This window comes from Sceloporus occidentalis, unplaced genomic scaffold (assembly GCF_023333645.1).
Source record: "Sceloporus occidentalis isolate IW3139 unplaced genomic scaffold, rSceOcc1.0.p SCAF_1, whole genome shotgun sequence".
Classification (NCBI taxonomy): Eukaryota; Metazoa; Chordata; class Lepidosauria; order Squamata; family Phrynosomatidae; genus Sceloporus; species Sceloporus occidentalis.
The window spans coordinates 135,256,343-135,269,905 of NW_028316981.1; the positions used below are offsets into that span (position 1 = coordinate 135,256,343).

The following is a 13,563-nucleotide window of genomic DNA, read 5'->3' on the forward strand; positions in this document are numbered from 1 at the left end:
TATATCTTTTTCTTGACAACAAGACAGAATTTATGCTTGTAAATCATTTAATCAGGTTTGCCTCTTAACCCTATCTACTGCTTACACATATGATGTTTCCCTCAATCAGCTGATCATATGATTGGGTCACATGATACTCCTGAACACCTACTTGCATGACATAGGACCCCTACATGACTACATCCCATAATTATTAATGACATTATTAAAGTATATGTTTTCTCTGTACTTATTCAATAGTCTTTAAATAATAAGTGTAATTTGATGCCATTTGATGCCCAGAACTTACCAGGACTGAAAGCAAAATTGTTGTGAATAATTTAGACTCTCATCCCTATTTTTTAAAATGCTAATGGCTCAATGCTAGATTGAGAGTATTAATACATGCCATTAAATATCATTTTTCATTTCCCCAAAATAGCTTATTGTGCAAGTGATTACTTAATAGCCCACATATTCAGGCCATTACCTTCCTTTTCAACAATGCCAAAATAATGCAGCTAATTTATTTAGCCCTCCTCACATCCTTGGCCCTTTCATATGTGAATATGAAGCTCCAAGGTGAGCAGTTGACATTAATCTGGAGTATTAAAATGACAGAGTAAATTCGCAAAGCATATTAGGCCAATGCTGAGCTAGCCTGACAACCCAGGGTATACTAACAGGAAATCTAATTGATTTCATGGTTCCAGTCCATGAATAGGCTCCTTGACGTTGAAAGGATAACAGTCCAGTCCTTTGCAATCAGTCCCACAAGGATAAATGATTGTATTAGCTACCTTCTTTTCATTCTTAGCCAGTAAAAAATAGTTGCTGAGGATTCAGTATTTTAAAATACCAGGTTATGATTTGATATAAAGATTTTGGCTAACTGGAAATGTAGGGTAGGAGCAGCACTGGAAATTCAGGTGATCCATTTTATTTTGGTGGGCATCTCAGTGAGCTTTTTGGGGGAGTCTTGCATGCACCTCAAATTTCAAAGCCACTTAGCATCCATGCAGAGTCCACTCTGTGTCCCCCACTCATTTATAAGGAAGGTGAGGAACATTTTAGCTATACCCATTTGCTACAGTCCATACACAGAATGGTCCTTTCTTTCCCTTTCCTTTTTAAATTATTTAAGTTTATTTGCAAGACAGATTATAAAAGACAAGAGAAATAAACACAAAATTAAGGAAGGAACAAACCATATACAATTAGGCCTGCTGAAGCATTTAAAACATTTTTGTTCATTCAATAGATTTTTCAAGGTGATGTGCTGAAGCAAGAAACCTAGACACACACCATGATTTGACTACACATACAGATTCATTCTTCATCCTTCTAACTGTGCTATATCAGAACAGAGAACCCAGAATTCTTGCTAGTGGAAAATGGCTTGCTAGGCAGCCATTTATTCTGGAATCCCTGCACAGAAGACAACTGTAAAGAAACTGGAATTAAGTCTCTTGAAATGGGAGCTTTTAACATACCTTCTGAAAGTCTTGCTTTATATCAGTGAGGGGCCATGCTGTATCACACTGTTTGCTACTTACTTTATGAGGCAGACACACAAACCTTAACCAGGTTTTATATGAAGGGATAAAATAAACAGGCAATGAGGGGGAGTGCTTTAGCCCTACCCTCCTCCAAAGTCTCCTTGTGACTTTGGGGGGGGGGGGAGAGCCTCCTCAGTTTGTGAATGTTTTCTGCATGACCTGGAATGTTTATTTTCTAGGATTCCAGATCATATAGGGAGCCTCCACGAATGGAAGAGACTGTCTTCTTCAAAACACTGCTCTTCAACTAAGGAGAGGAATGGGAGCAACATGGAGAGGGGGCTTACAGTGGTCCCATTCCTCATTTGTGAAATGTACTCCCGTTTCCTAATGCCTGCCCAGAGCTAAAATCTCAGAATTTTCCAGATGGAAAATTTTCTAGGTCTGACTAAAGTGCTGGTTTGGCCACAACTGGACTGTGGACATGACTGTTCACTGGTAATTTTGAACAGCTGTCATTGTCTTAGTCCTGAAATAAACGAGTTCTCACAGGAAGGTGTGCTGTTTCAAAGCACAGAATTAATGCCCTTGGAACTGTGGACCTAATCAATCCATAATATTACCCTTACTCCTTCCCCAAAGAAAACTGCCTGCTACTGTATAGTCCTTCAAGTTCTTTTTTTTCTCTTTTTTGTCTTGCCTTTGACCAACTCTGTTGGCCTCACCTGCAGAAATGGGAATTGTTAACCATTGTGAGGCTGTGAGACCATCTATTGATAGATGTCCTAAAATGTCCTTCTGTAAAAATACAGAGATTTTTGCCTCGTGCTTTAAACAGGGTAATATGTTTGTTCGAGACTAGGATGTCAATGTCCTGTGTGATCTTGCAGAATGTATCAATCCTTGGAAACTTATCTAATCTTTGGGGTAGAGGTCTGCTGTTAATTTATTTAATTTATAATGTTATTTCTTTACATTTCCACACTTGCAACTATGGCATTATGAGCCCATAGAAAAGAAAACGAAAGTGCTGGCTTTCATCATTCTGTTGCAAATTACAGAATATTGCCACATTCTGTATCTTGTAAGCACAGTAGTACCATTCCTGAGTTGTTCATTATCTGGGCAACTTTTCTTGGCAGTTTTTTCGGCGGCAGCTGCTTTTGCCAAACAAGAGAGTAAAGAAGGCTTTAAAAAATAAGTAAAAAGAATAGCATGCCCACCATGACACCTGCCCTTTTTCTTCAGAAGGCCATGTCATGCTGATGGCTCTTTCCTATAACTTCTATCTATCTTATATATCAGAAGCAAAGAGTTCTGTTCAAGGGCACTATTTACAAAGAGCAGGGATTAGGGACACTTATCCACTATCACTCTTATTTCAGGCTCTGTGTGAAGTTTCCTCAAGACCCTCTTATTTTTTTCTGTTCAATTCACTTCTTTGATGTCAAGGATGAGGAATGTGTGGCCTTTCCAAAGTTGTTGGACTACAACTCCCAATAGCCCTGAGCAGCACAACCAGTGGTGAAGGATGATGTGGGGTATATGTCAACATCATCTCAAGGACCAAATATTCCCCATCTCTGCTTTATGCACTGTTATAACAAAGTATTCACCGGCCATTCATGCCAAAAGTGTAAATCCATACTTACTCTTATAATACACATTTTAGTGCAACTGTGGATATATCCAACCATAGGTCTTTCCACAGTGCTGTGAATCATGGACCTGGAACAACATTCCTGGATAAATAGCCCTTTGCATTTCTATTTTTAAGTAATTTAGCTAGCCATTAAAAAAAAAACTTGTTATACCATTAGCCACAAGGCAGAGCTGTTTTAAATTTGATGTTTGCCACTTTGAGTCACTATATGGGGAGAAAGGCAGTGTAAATAATAATAATAATAATAATAATAATAATAATAATAATAATAATAATAATAATGCAGTATAAGCAAAGTATTTATATTAACAGATGCCAGTGTTCTTTATTATTCTGTATAATGTATGGGTTTTTTTGTTTATTTGTTTTTTTAAATATAATTTTTCCCTACCTTCCTTATCTTTTGTGTAGTTAAATCCTGTTCACCACATCCTTGATCCATATCCATGCCTTAACCACTGAGTCTTCTGTTATTCCACTTCCCTTCCTTTCCTCAGTGCTGTAGAATGGACCAACCACATCCCCCACTGTATCTAAAACCATAGACTCTGGAAGGTCTGGCAGCTGGCTACTAATTCCATGGTGAAGATTAGTCTGTTGAATGCACTTAAGGAACAATAAAGCCTTGTTCTCTGTTGAAGAATATGCTCCCTGCCAGTGCATTGTATGAGTGCTTTTCTTCAGAAGAAAGCTACTTTGATTCTTTGGTTCATGGACCAAGACTATAAAAAAAAGGTGCAAAACATTCCATTCTGCCACTATTAAAATATTCCATGGGGATCTACACAGCATGTGTTGTTTTCGGTGAGGTCAAATCTAGCCTTTAAAAAAATAAAAATAAAAGAATGAGTTCAACCAGTGTTTAATTTCAGTTCTTACTAGCAATTACCAAAGATTTCTGACAGCATAACAAAAAATAAATCATCTGGGCTGTAAAATTCTCTGAATATTAAAAGTGGTGTTTGGAAAGTTACTTCTGAAAGTAATCACTTGTTATTCCAGGGTCCTAAAAGTAGTAAAGTAGTGTTATAGTCATACCTTTTAAAAGGCAAAGCAATTCACAAAAGTTTTAATTGTTGTTTTTACACAACAACAAAACAACAAATACTAGAAGCCCAAGTGTGTGGTATAAAACAAAGCACTCTTTCCTCCCACTCTGTCCCATCTCAATACACACAGTAGAGCACAAGGCAGAAGCATGAGCCATTTCACATTCTTCTTCCAGCAATAAGTGAGGTTGCACTCCTGTAACTATAAAAGTAACTAAAAAGTTGACCTTAACTGCAACAAAAAGTGCAAAAATAAAACTCATTCTTTTATTTTCATTTTTTTAAAGCTGGAAAGACCTCATGGAAAACAACACATGCTATATAGATCCCCATGGAATATTTTAATAGCGGCAGAATGGAATGCTTTGCACCTTTGTTTTATAGTCCTGGCCCACAAACCAAAGTATCAAAGTAGCTTTCTTCTGAAGGAGTTGTACTTCATTATGTTGCAAATAACAATTACATCTTTGTTATTGGGCAAATGAACTAGTTACAAGTGACAAAGAGCCCAAACAGACAGGCCAAAATAAATTTGCTTCGGGTCACTTTGGACGTATGCTGTTTAAATGATGCATGCGTCCTAAGCGGCCAGAGGCCATGCCAAAGCCATGCTCCAGTCCTAAGAACTGGAAGACGGCTTTGGCGCAGCTTCTGGCCTCTTAAAATGCATGTGTCATTTAAACAACATTTCTCCAAAGTAATCCGAAGCAGCTTTATTTTGGCCTGTCTGTATGGGCCCTAAGATAAGTGTCACTAGTTATTGCCAAAGTCTGGGTTGTTGTTCATCGTTCATACAATTGCATTCCGTACCTCTATTGTTATTGTGTCTATAGATTTTCTATATTGTATATGCTGTAATAATTGAATTTTCTTCCATGATAGCTGTCAGGAACCCCAAGATAGTAGTGGTGTTGGTGATGTTGAAGATGTTACACATATCCTTTCCTTCTATTATAAAAGCACCACACAAGGCAGCTTAAAAATAATAAAAATAATTATTGTCTCATAAAAACAGTCAATAAAAGAGAGAAGATCAGCTCTTAAAGCCAAACTGTAAAAATTGTTGGCTGCCTCCCAAAAAAAAAATGCCTGCAAAAACAAGAAGATTCAAACTGGATTTGTAGCTTTGGTTCTGCTAGTTTGCACTTTGCACTGCAGTTACCCAGTTAACTGGTAACCAAGTTAATGGGATACACAAGAACTCTGGATGGCATAGAAATCAAATCAATATAAACAGATTAAACAATTTAAAACAGTTTTTAAATATATTTATTAAAATTTAACAAAAAAGAATACAAACACAATAAAAATATTTAAAAAGTACATACAATCTAGCTAAAATTTCTGCTTGTTTTAAAGTCATATACTAAATAAAACAAAATCCCTCCATTAGTTCCTGCTAGTAAATGCCATACAGTATTTTTAACTAATACTGTATATTGATACCAACTTTTTCTAACTTATACACTAATTGTATCCCTCTTTCTAAAACATCATAATAGCATCATAATAACTTCATAATAACATCACAGTAATTTTGGATTAAACTTTTCAACAAGGATATCTATCCTTCTCTAGATCTTTTGCCATTATTGCCATCTTCTTTTACAATATTTTTGGACTGGAGACCATTCCGCGTCTATCCTATCAATATCTGCTTGGTTGAGCGATCCATCTCTTACATTTCGTTAATTTTAAGCAGCCAATCATCAATACTTGGTAAATCTTGTTTCTTCCAATATTCAGCAATTGATAATCAAATATAAAAAACTCTTTCCTGACTTTTTTGTAATCGTGGATTAATTTTGTCTAACATATTCAACAAATAAATTTCAGGCTTCATCTCAAATTTTATTTCCAAAATTTCTTGTACCTTTATATGAATGTGTTTCCAAAAACTCTTTAATTTTAATTTTTTTATTTAAACAATAAAATAATTTAACTAGATTAAACATGGATCATGTTAACAATTTGGAGTTTGTTAGGTTTAAAACAGTTTAAGATCATGGGGACGAACATTTTAGATACACGAGAAGCTCGATACATTAGCAGGGTGAGAACATAGATGGGCACCCATTACCAGAAGCCCAGTTAGTGATGCCACAGGAAGGCCGATGACTCATAATGCGCTGAAAAATAGCAGAGATGTTAACAAATTCCTCCTACCTATTCTCAAACATCTCTAGCCACTGACTGTCTTCCTGTCATCCTATAGAAAAGACAACTTTTCCATTCTGTTCTAGTGACACACTGGTACTTTTATACAATAAATGATACAATAAAGGTAGTGAGATATTGGCCTCTAGATATGCTGGCAAGCCTCCTCACTTCATATACCAAAGCCTTGCTTTTCATGATAGATACTATCAGTGTATATATACCATGATCAGTGAAGGCAGTGAAGTTATTCCAGCTTTTAGTTTGAATTTTAAATGAGGCCTCCAAGGAGTTAAACCTTCTAACTTTTGAATCTCTGCACCTTGGATAGCTCCTTTTGCAGTTTGGACTAAAATCTACAGCTGATGTTCTGCCTGACACAGAAGCCTTCACAGCCACCACTGCCATCACATACACATATACACACATATTCCACAACAGCAGACACAGTTGACATATAAAAGTAAAACTTCACCAAATAGATTTGGTTGCATTATTTTGTAATAACATGTTCTGCATATCTGACATAAACATTGACATTTACTTTGCAATCAGTAATGCTGTTTTACATTCATACATTTTAAAGCAACCCTCCTGATCTTGCTGTGCACTCAATGAGCTTCTAGAGCAGCTTTTGGAGATTTCTTAGGAATGGTTTTGTGACAATAAAAAAGAATACAGGAGAGGATCTGGTAATAAAGGCTTAAATAACTGAGCATATAGTTAACTGGACTATGTACTTCATTGAAAACCAACGCTGCATAAGTTCCTGAATGCCTAGAAAGCTTCCAAGAAAAATATTGGTCCTCTGTTTCTGTTTAAAACCAGTTGTCCTCAAAGCACCTTTTATAGAATAGCTTTGATGGAGGAAGCCACATTGTCCAATATGAAGCTAGTTCTTCACAATTAGTGTCAGTGCAAGAGAACAAGGAACAAAATTTGGCTTGGGCATGATTTCAACCAATAATCAAATTTGTAAAATGCTCATCTTGTCTATTAATCCCAAAGTGACATTTATGATGTAAACATGTGTCATATTTAGTTATTGTCTATCTTCTGGCTTGTTCCTAAAATACTGTAATACAGTTCTTCATGTGGGTATACAATGCATACTGTAATACTGTCATAGGGCCTGAACAGACAAGCCAAAATAAAGCTGCTTTGGGTCACTTTGGAGGTATGCTGTTTAAGTGATGCATGCGCCCTAAGTGGCCAGAAGCCATTCCAAAGCCACGCTCCAATCCTAGGTACTGGAGCAGAGCTTTGATAAAGCTTCTGGCCTCTTAAGATTCATGCATCATTTAAACAGCATACCTCCAAAGTTACCTGAAGCAACTTTGTTTTGGCCTGTCTGTTCAGGCCCATAGTTTTTCATGATGAAATACAAAGTACACTTTTCACAGAGGAATGTGGTTATTCATATTATCATAGGTTGGAGAAGTAAGATTACAACCTAGTTTTCATGTGCTCAGTAGGTAACGTGGCAGAAAAGGAGTGGAGAGCTCAAAGAGGAACTTAACTGATCACAACATGTTTTACCTCTGGTATTCATATGATTGAGCTTCTATAACATTCAGAATTAAAGTTCCATGATCATGTCTGAAATGCCTCTTAGTATTTGCAGCTACCTTGCACTAACATTTTTCCTCTGTGTCTGTTACCTTCTGTTTTCCTCTGATTCCTTGGCACATCCGTACAGATGGCAATACGGAATGACTCCTCGGACACCCATAGTTCAGAGAGCCGAGAGAACATCCATGCTGAGGTGAGTGAACTCTCTGATCCAAATTTATCAGCTCCATCTGCTGAGGATCTGTCTGTCACTCTGGTGCCCTCAGAAACAAGAGAGTCAACCAGCTGGGGGCGATCAAGCGTTCATACTCAACAACATATCTCCAGTCAGTGTAATATATCCAAGCACATTCCGGATTTGTGTGCCTGTACAGACTCCCTTCAAGAGCTATCTGGAGACCCAACGGACCAAGAAATATCAGAAATAAACAGCTCTTTTACTTCAGGAACTTGTTCAGCCATGAGTGCCTCTTCAGTGGTTCAACCTGAGACCCCTAAGAGAAACTTAGGCAACAGTGGCAATGTTACTTTGAAGGACCTGAAGAAATGCTACAGTGTAGATACACAGGGTCTTCTTAAAAAACCATCATCTTGGTTAGATGATCAAAGGAGACATTCCATAGAAATTTGTTCTATGGAAAACAGCCCTCAGCATCATTCCACATCTAGTTCTTCTGGCTTCATAAGTCAGGTCTTAAGTGAAATGGAAGGCTTACAAGGAACACGACCGAAGAAAAAACTGAGCCCCCCATGTATATCCATAGACCCTCCTGATGAGCAGAGATTGTTACTGAGAGGATCACATACGGCATCACCCACCAGTGCAGACGTCTGCTTAAGAAGACGTGCGCCATCTTGGGATTCCAAGGATTCAATGGATACGGGGGACTCGACACTTCCAGAGAGTGTGTCAGTAATTCCAGCCCCAAAGAAAGACTTGTTGACACTCCCTAGTTTTTCCTTTGATCAAACAGATGTGGACCCTTAAGTTTGTTTATTTTCTGTTGTTGGTGCCAAAAGTTCCTTTTCTCCCTTATGTAATAAATTAAACCTCTCTATTCTAAAATGGCACTGATTTTTTTAAAAATCCAAAGAAAGTTTAAAGAGCTAGTTGGTTTTAGAATGGTTAAGCTATATCACGCTTACTTAAGCAAATGATCTGCTTGGGTAAAAGCAATACATTGTTCAGAGTCTATATGTATATTCTATTTTATTAAATTAATTGAACCTAGTATTGCAGGATGTAGTACATTTTGTGGCTTAAAGACCTGGTTTATTTTCTTCTGTTCTATGTATCTCAGAATATTCCTGAGATTATGTTGGGGGGTTTTAATGAATATTTTAACCTTTAACAATACATATTTAATCCCCTCCCCCTTTTTTCCTTTTTATTTTGCAAAGCACAAGATGTAGCCATTAGTGCATTACTGAGAAAAACATGTCCCATGGTCAAACAAAAATGAAACTATTTGCAATTATAATGTATTTCACTCATCTGTAGAAAATAGCCATTTGGATATTTTTTACAACTGTAATGGCATTTTTAAAATAATAACAACAATAAAATAATCTCTAGAATGATTTTTATTATGATGTAGAGCTAAAACAGGTGCACAAACTGAAGATCATGTGGGACCTGCAGAAAGACTTTCAAAGATACAGTACATACAAAATCCAGCTGTCGTTGGCAATACATGACCATATCTTTTGTGACAGGTATTTGCTCTTGTTGTATGGTGATTTGTAAAATCTTGCTGATTAATACCTAGGATGAGGGCCATTCTCTTCTTCTGTTGTTCCTCCTAACATGTTGAATGTGACCTGGGAGAGGAGAAAAGTTGTTGGAAGGTCTCTTGGAAGCCAAGATGACTAAACTGAGGTTGTCATGCTTTGGCCACATCAGGAGAAAAAATGAATAATTAGACAAGACAATGATGCTAGTAAAAGGGGGCAATAAAAAGAGAGGATGACCACATGCTAGATGGGTAAACTCAGGGAGAACACAGAGAGGACACAGGCCTGAACCTGCAGGACCTGAACAGAGTGGTTGAGGAAAGGGGCCTTGGAGATGTCTCATCCACAGATTCACCATGATTCGAGGTTGACTCAAGGGCAGTTAACAACAACAGCAAAGAAGATTCTGTCCTTATCTGGTAGCCCAAGAGAAGTAATCATATGTGTAGCTTCACCCCATTTACATTTCTGATGGAAGAGCAGGACTCAATAGTGACACTACTGCTTACAAAATTAGTCCAGATCTGTACAGCCCATTCCCTATCTGTGCCAGAAGGCAAAATACTACCCTGTCTCCCAGTATGATCGGCTGCTATGCTACCACTTAATGGCAGTTCACTCCCTTCCTCCCCCATTATCTTCTCATACAGTTTCTTTAATAAGCTTGAGTTCCATAAACAACAAATTAAATCTCTGGGTGCTATTAGGTTTGATCCTTGTTCAATATAACCATGGCTAAGCAGAACTTCATTTAAGCACAGCAACTGCTCTAAGAATCATGAACTCTGGTGGCAGCCACACAGTGGCTACATTCTTGTATTTTTACCACTGCAATTCTAAATGCATTTACTCAGAGGTAAGCTCTATTTATTTCAGCAGAATATACTTATAGTTGCAGTTTTTTAAACAAAAAATGTGTATTTACTTTATCTCAAAAGTAACTTAAGTTATTAGTTTGTTTTAATTTTTTTAAAAAGCAATATCAGAATTTTGCAAGCCTTTGGTTCAGAGCAAAATGTTCTCACATCTGTCCTGTTGTCATTTCAATATCCACAATGGAGCATGAGGCAGCAGCACAAAGCACTGTTTGACTGATGTGATATTCCTCTTCCATTATTAAGTGAAGCCACATTCCCTTTACTGTAAAAGTAATTAAAAATTACTGTTGTGTTGCAAAAAAGAGTAACATTTCCCTGATTGCATTTCAGATGGTAATTTTATGTCATTTTTGGAGGAAAGACTCAGTTACAAGTTAACTACTTAGAATTTTAGAGGTAGAAGGGAGCACAAGGGCCATCTAATAATAATGATGATATAATATAATTTATTTATATTCTACCTTTTCCCGAGGGAATCAGGGTGGATTACAACACAATATAACAATAAAATATCATAAGAGTAAAATTCACAATTGAAAGCAGTCCCATTTCCCAACCCTTCCCCAATCATAAAAACAATAGTCAAAAAGCAGTAAAATAGAAATTAAACAACAAAATAAATTAAAATCAATACGAATTTTCCAAAATAATTTTTTTAAAGGTAGATTTGAGGTGAGACCAATATCTTCTTCTAGGGGGGATGCGGCCATTGATTTCAATGAGAGGGAGGCAAGTCTGATAGGGTTAATCTGGAAAGTTCAAGTCCTTGCCATGTAGGAATGCACAACTAAAGCACTCCTGAAAGATGCCTATCCAACCTCTGTTTAAAGACCTCCAAAGAAGGTGAACCCACCACCCTCAAAGGCTGTCTATTCCACTGTCAAACAGCTATTACAGTAATCAGATTATTCCTAATATTGAGGTGGAATATCTTTTCTTGTAATTTAAATTCAGTGGTTTGGGTTGTAGTCTTTTTATTTGTAACAAGTTATTTGTAACTAGTTATTCCCAAAATCTGTACTGATTTCAGTGGTTAGGCCTCTGGAATGCTAATCTGGACTAGCAATACTCTCTCATCATCTTCAGGTTGATTCTTGTTTTACAGTGTTTGGAATGTGCGTGGCATAATCCCAGCTCAAGTCCAGAACAATAGGGAGAGAATAGCAAAGTGTCCCAACACTATGTATCCCAAAGTACAGGTACTAAAAACTAACTCACTGATTTTGCTGTATGTAAAAGGGCATGTCTTGAGAGAGAGAATAATGGAAATGCAAGATGGAAACTGTACTTTATCATTTTGAAATACGGAGATGTCTATTGTCTCAACTGAAGAAGACTTTGATTTTGAAAGAGCTGTACAACTCTGGAGGTAGTCGTCTTGCTACCTGTGCTACCTTGCTTCCTTCCCGACCTGAATTATTGCCTCTTATTGACTGCCACTGATTAGTAATGTGCCTTATAAGTATTAAGTATTTCACTGTCTTTCATTAGATGTTGGTGTTAACACATATTATTATATTTTGATACATAAAGGTTTTTCTATTATCTTCATTAGTTTTTGGTATATGTACTTTGGGATTCATAGTGTTGGGACACTTTGCTATTCTCTCCCTATTGTTCTGGACTAGTGTTAGTGAAATCCTCCTGTTGTGTTTGGTTATAAGCCCAGCTCAAACCAGGACTGGGATTGGCTAGGCTGGAGGCAGTTTTGCTTTATGTCAACTGGGGTTGATAAGCAGCATCCCAGTTTCTACTTCATTGCTGCCATTTCCACCTGCTTTTCAAAACAGATTTTTATTGTGCTGCCAAAATTGATAGTAGATTTTATATTATTTTATATTACAGTCGCCTCGCCTAACTCATAGATCCAATGGCGCGCGACCCTGGCACACGCGCACAAGAAACGCGCCCCATTCAAGACTATGAGGCTTGAATATGCGCAAGCCTCCATTTTTGGGGGGAGGGTCTGTAATGGATCCCCTACAAAAATGGAGGGCCAACTTTATTGTATTTTAAGGAAATTTGCCCTTCTAATAGACCATCCTAGAAATGAATGTGTTCAGTTCCCTGTTCATCCCAACAAGTCATCTTTTTTCCCCTCAAACTGCAGCCCTGGGGGCTATAGAGAGCATAATATGTTTTCTGAAGAATTTATATACGCTGAAAGATTCTGCTGTCATTTCATCTCTTCTAAACCTGTACTTGCTACTGTTGTCTTTCAGAACATCTTCCTCCAAAGGGTACAACTCACTATGCCACCATTCTTTGTTCATTACAGTGGCGTAAACAGAACTTGACTAGGCTGTTTAGTGGTGCCAGGGCTCAGCTCTGGCAGCCATTTTTAGTGCCACAGCATCACCCTTGAGCTTTATAAAGAAGAAATGGATTAAACTGCCTTAGAGCACAGAGTGTCACCACTAAACTAGAAGATATGGAAACTGGATTCCAAATCAAAATGCTGTTACTTTTTCCTAGATAGACATTGAGCCTTAGCAAATTTTACCAAAAAATTAAATATTGAGAGTAAACATTTTACCTCCATGGGGGCCACATAAGATTCAACAGAGTTTGTGCGACTCAACCACAGTGCTTTGTGGGAAGTTGTTGCTTTTACAGATTTAGCATCCGCATTTATTCCCTGCCCTAGCTAAGATGATACCACAGGCCGAATCCCTGCCTCTTACTTTTGCAACCTGCCCCAGGAGCTCAATGGTGGCCTTCTCTTCTCACCTCAGCCCTGTAAGTTAGGTTTATGATGTGAGAGAGTTGTGAGCCTAAGGCTGCCCAGTGATCTTCCCAATCAAGTGGGGAATTGAACCTGGGCTTTGCATGTCCCAGATGAACCATCCAGCTAATACACAGGCTCATTCTCCACACCAATTTGGCATGTTAGTACAAAAAAGGTTGAAAAAACGAGTCAAATTTCCTGCTACACCTTAGGATTCTGAAAATATGCAGCCACAGATCCTAAATAAAAAAAAATCATAAGATAAGAGTGTTGGGCTAACTCCCATCTTGTACATTTATCAACA

General features: G+C 37.6%; 1 protein-coding gene across 11 annotated transcripts in view; it reads left to right on the forward strand.

Moving 5' to 3' along the window:
* Positions 1-11,677, forward strand: part of CACNA1G (calcium voltage-gated channel subunit alpha1 G) — a 270,365-nt gene extending 258,688 nt beyond the window's left edge. For all 11 annotated transcript variants that reach the window (XM_089537162.1, XM_089537177.1, XM_089537228.1 and 8 more), the window contains one exon: positions 8,047-11,677. In XM_089537162.1, coding sequence (XP_089393288.1) covers positions 8,047-8,907 — 861 coding nt within the window. In that variant the 3' untranslated portion in view covers positions 8,908-11,677. The remainder of the gene's footprint in view (positions 1-8,046) is intronic.
* The last annotated feature ends 1,886 nt before the right edge of the window (positions 11,678-13,563 follow it).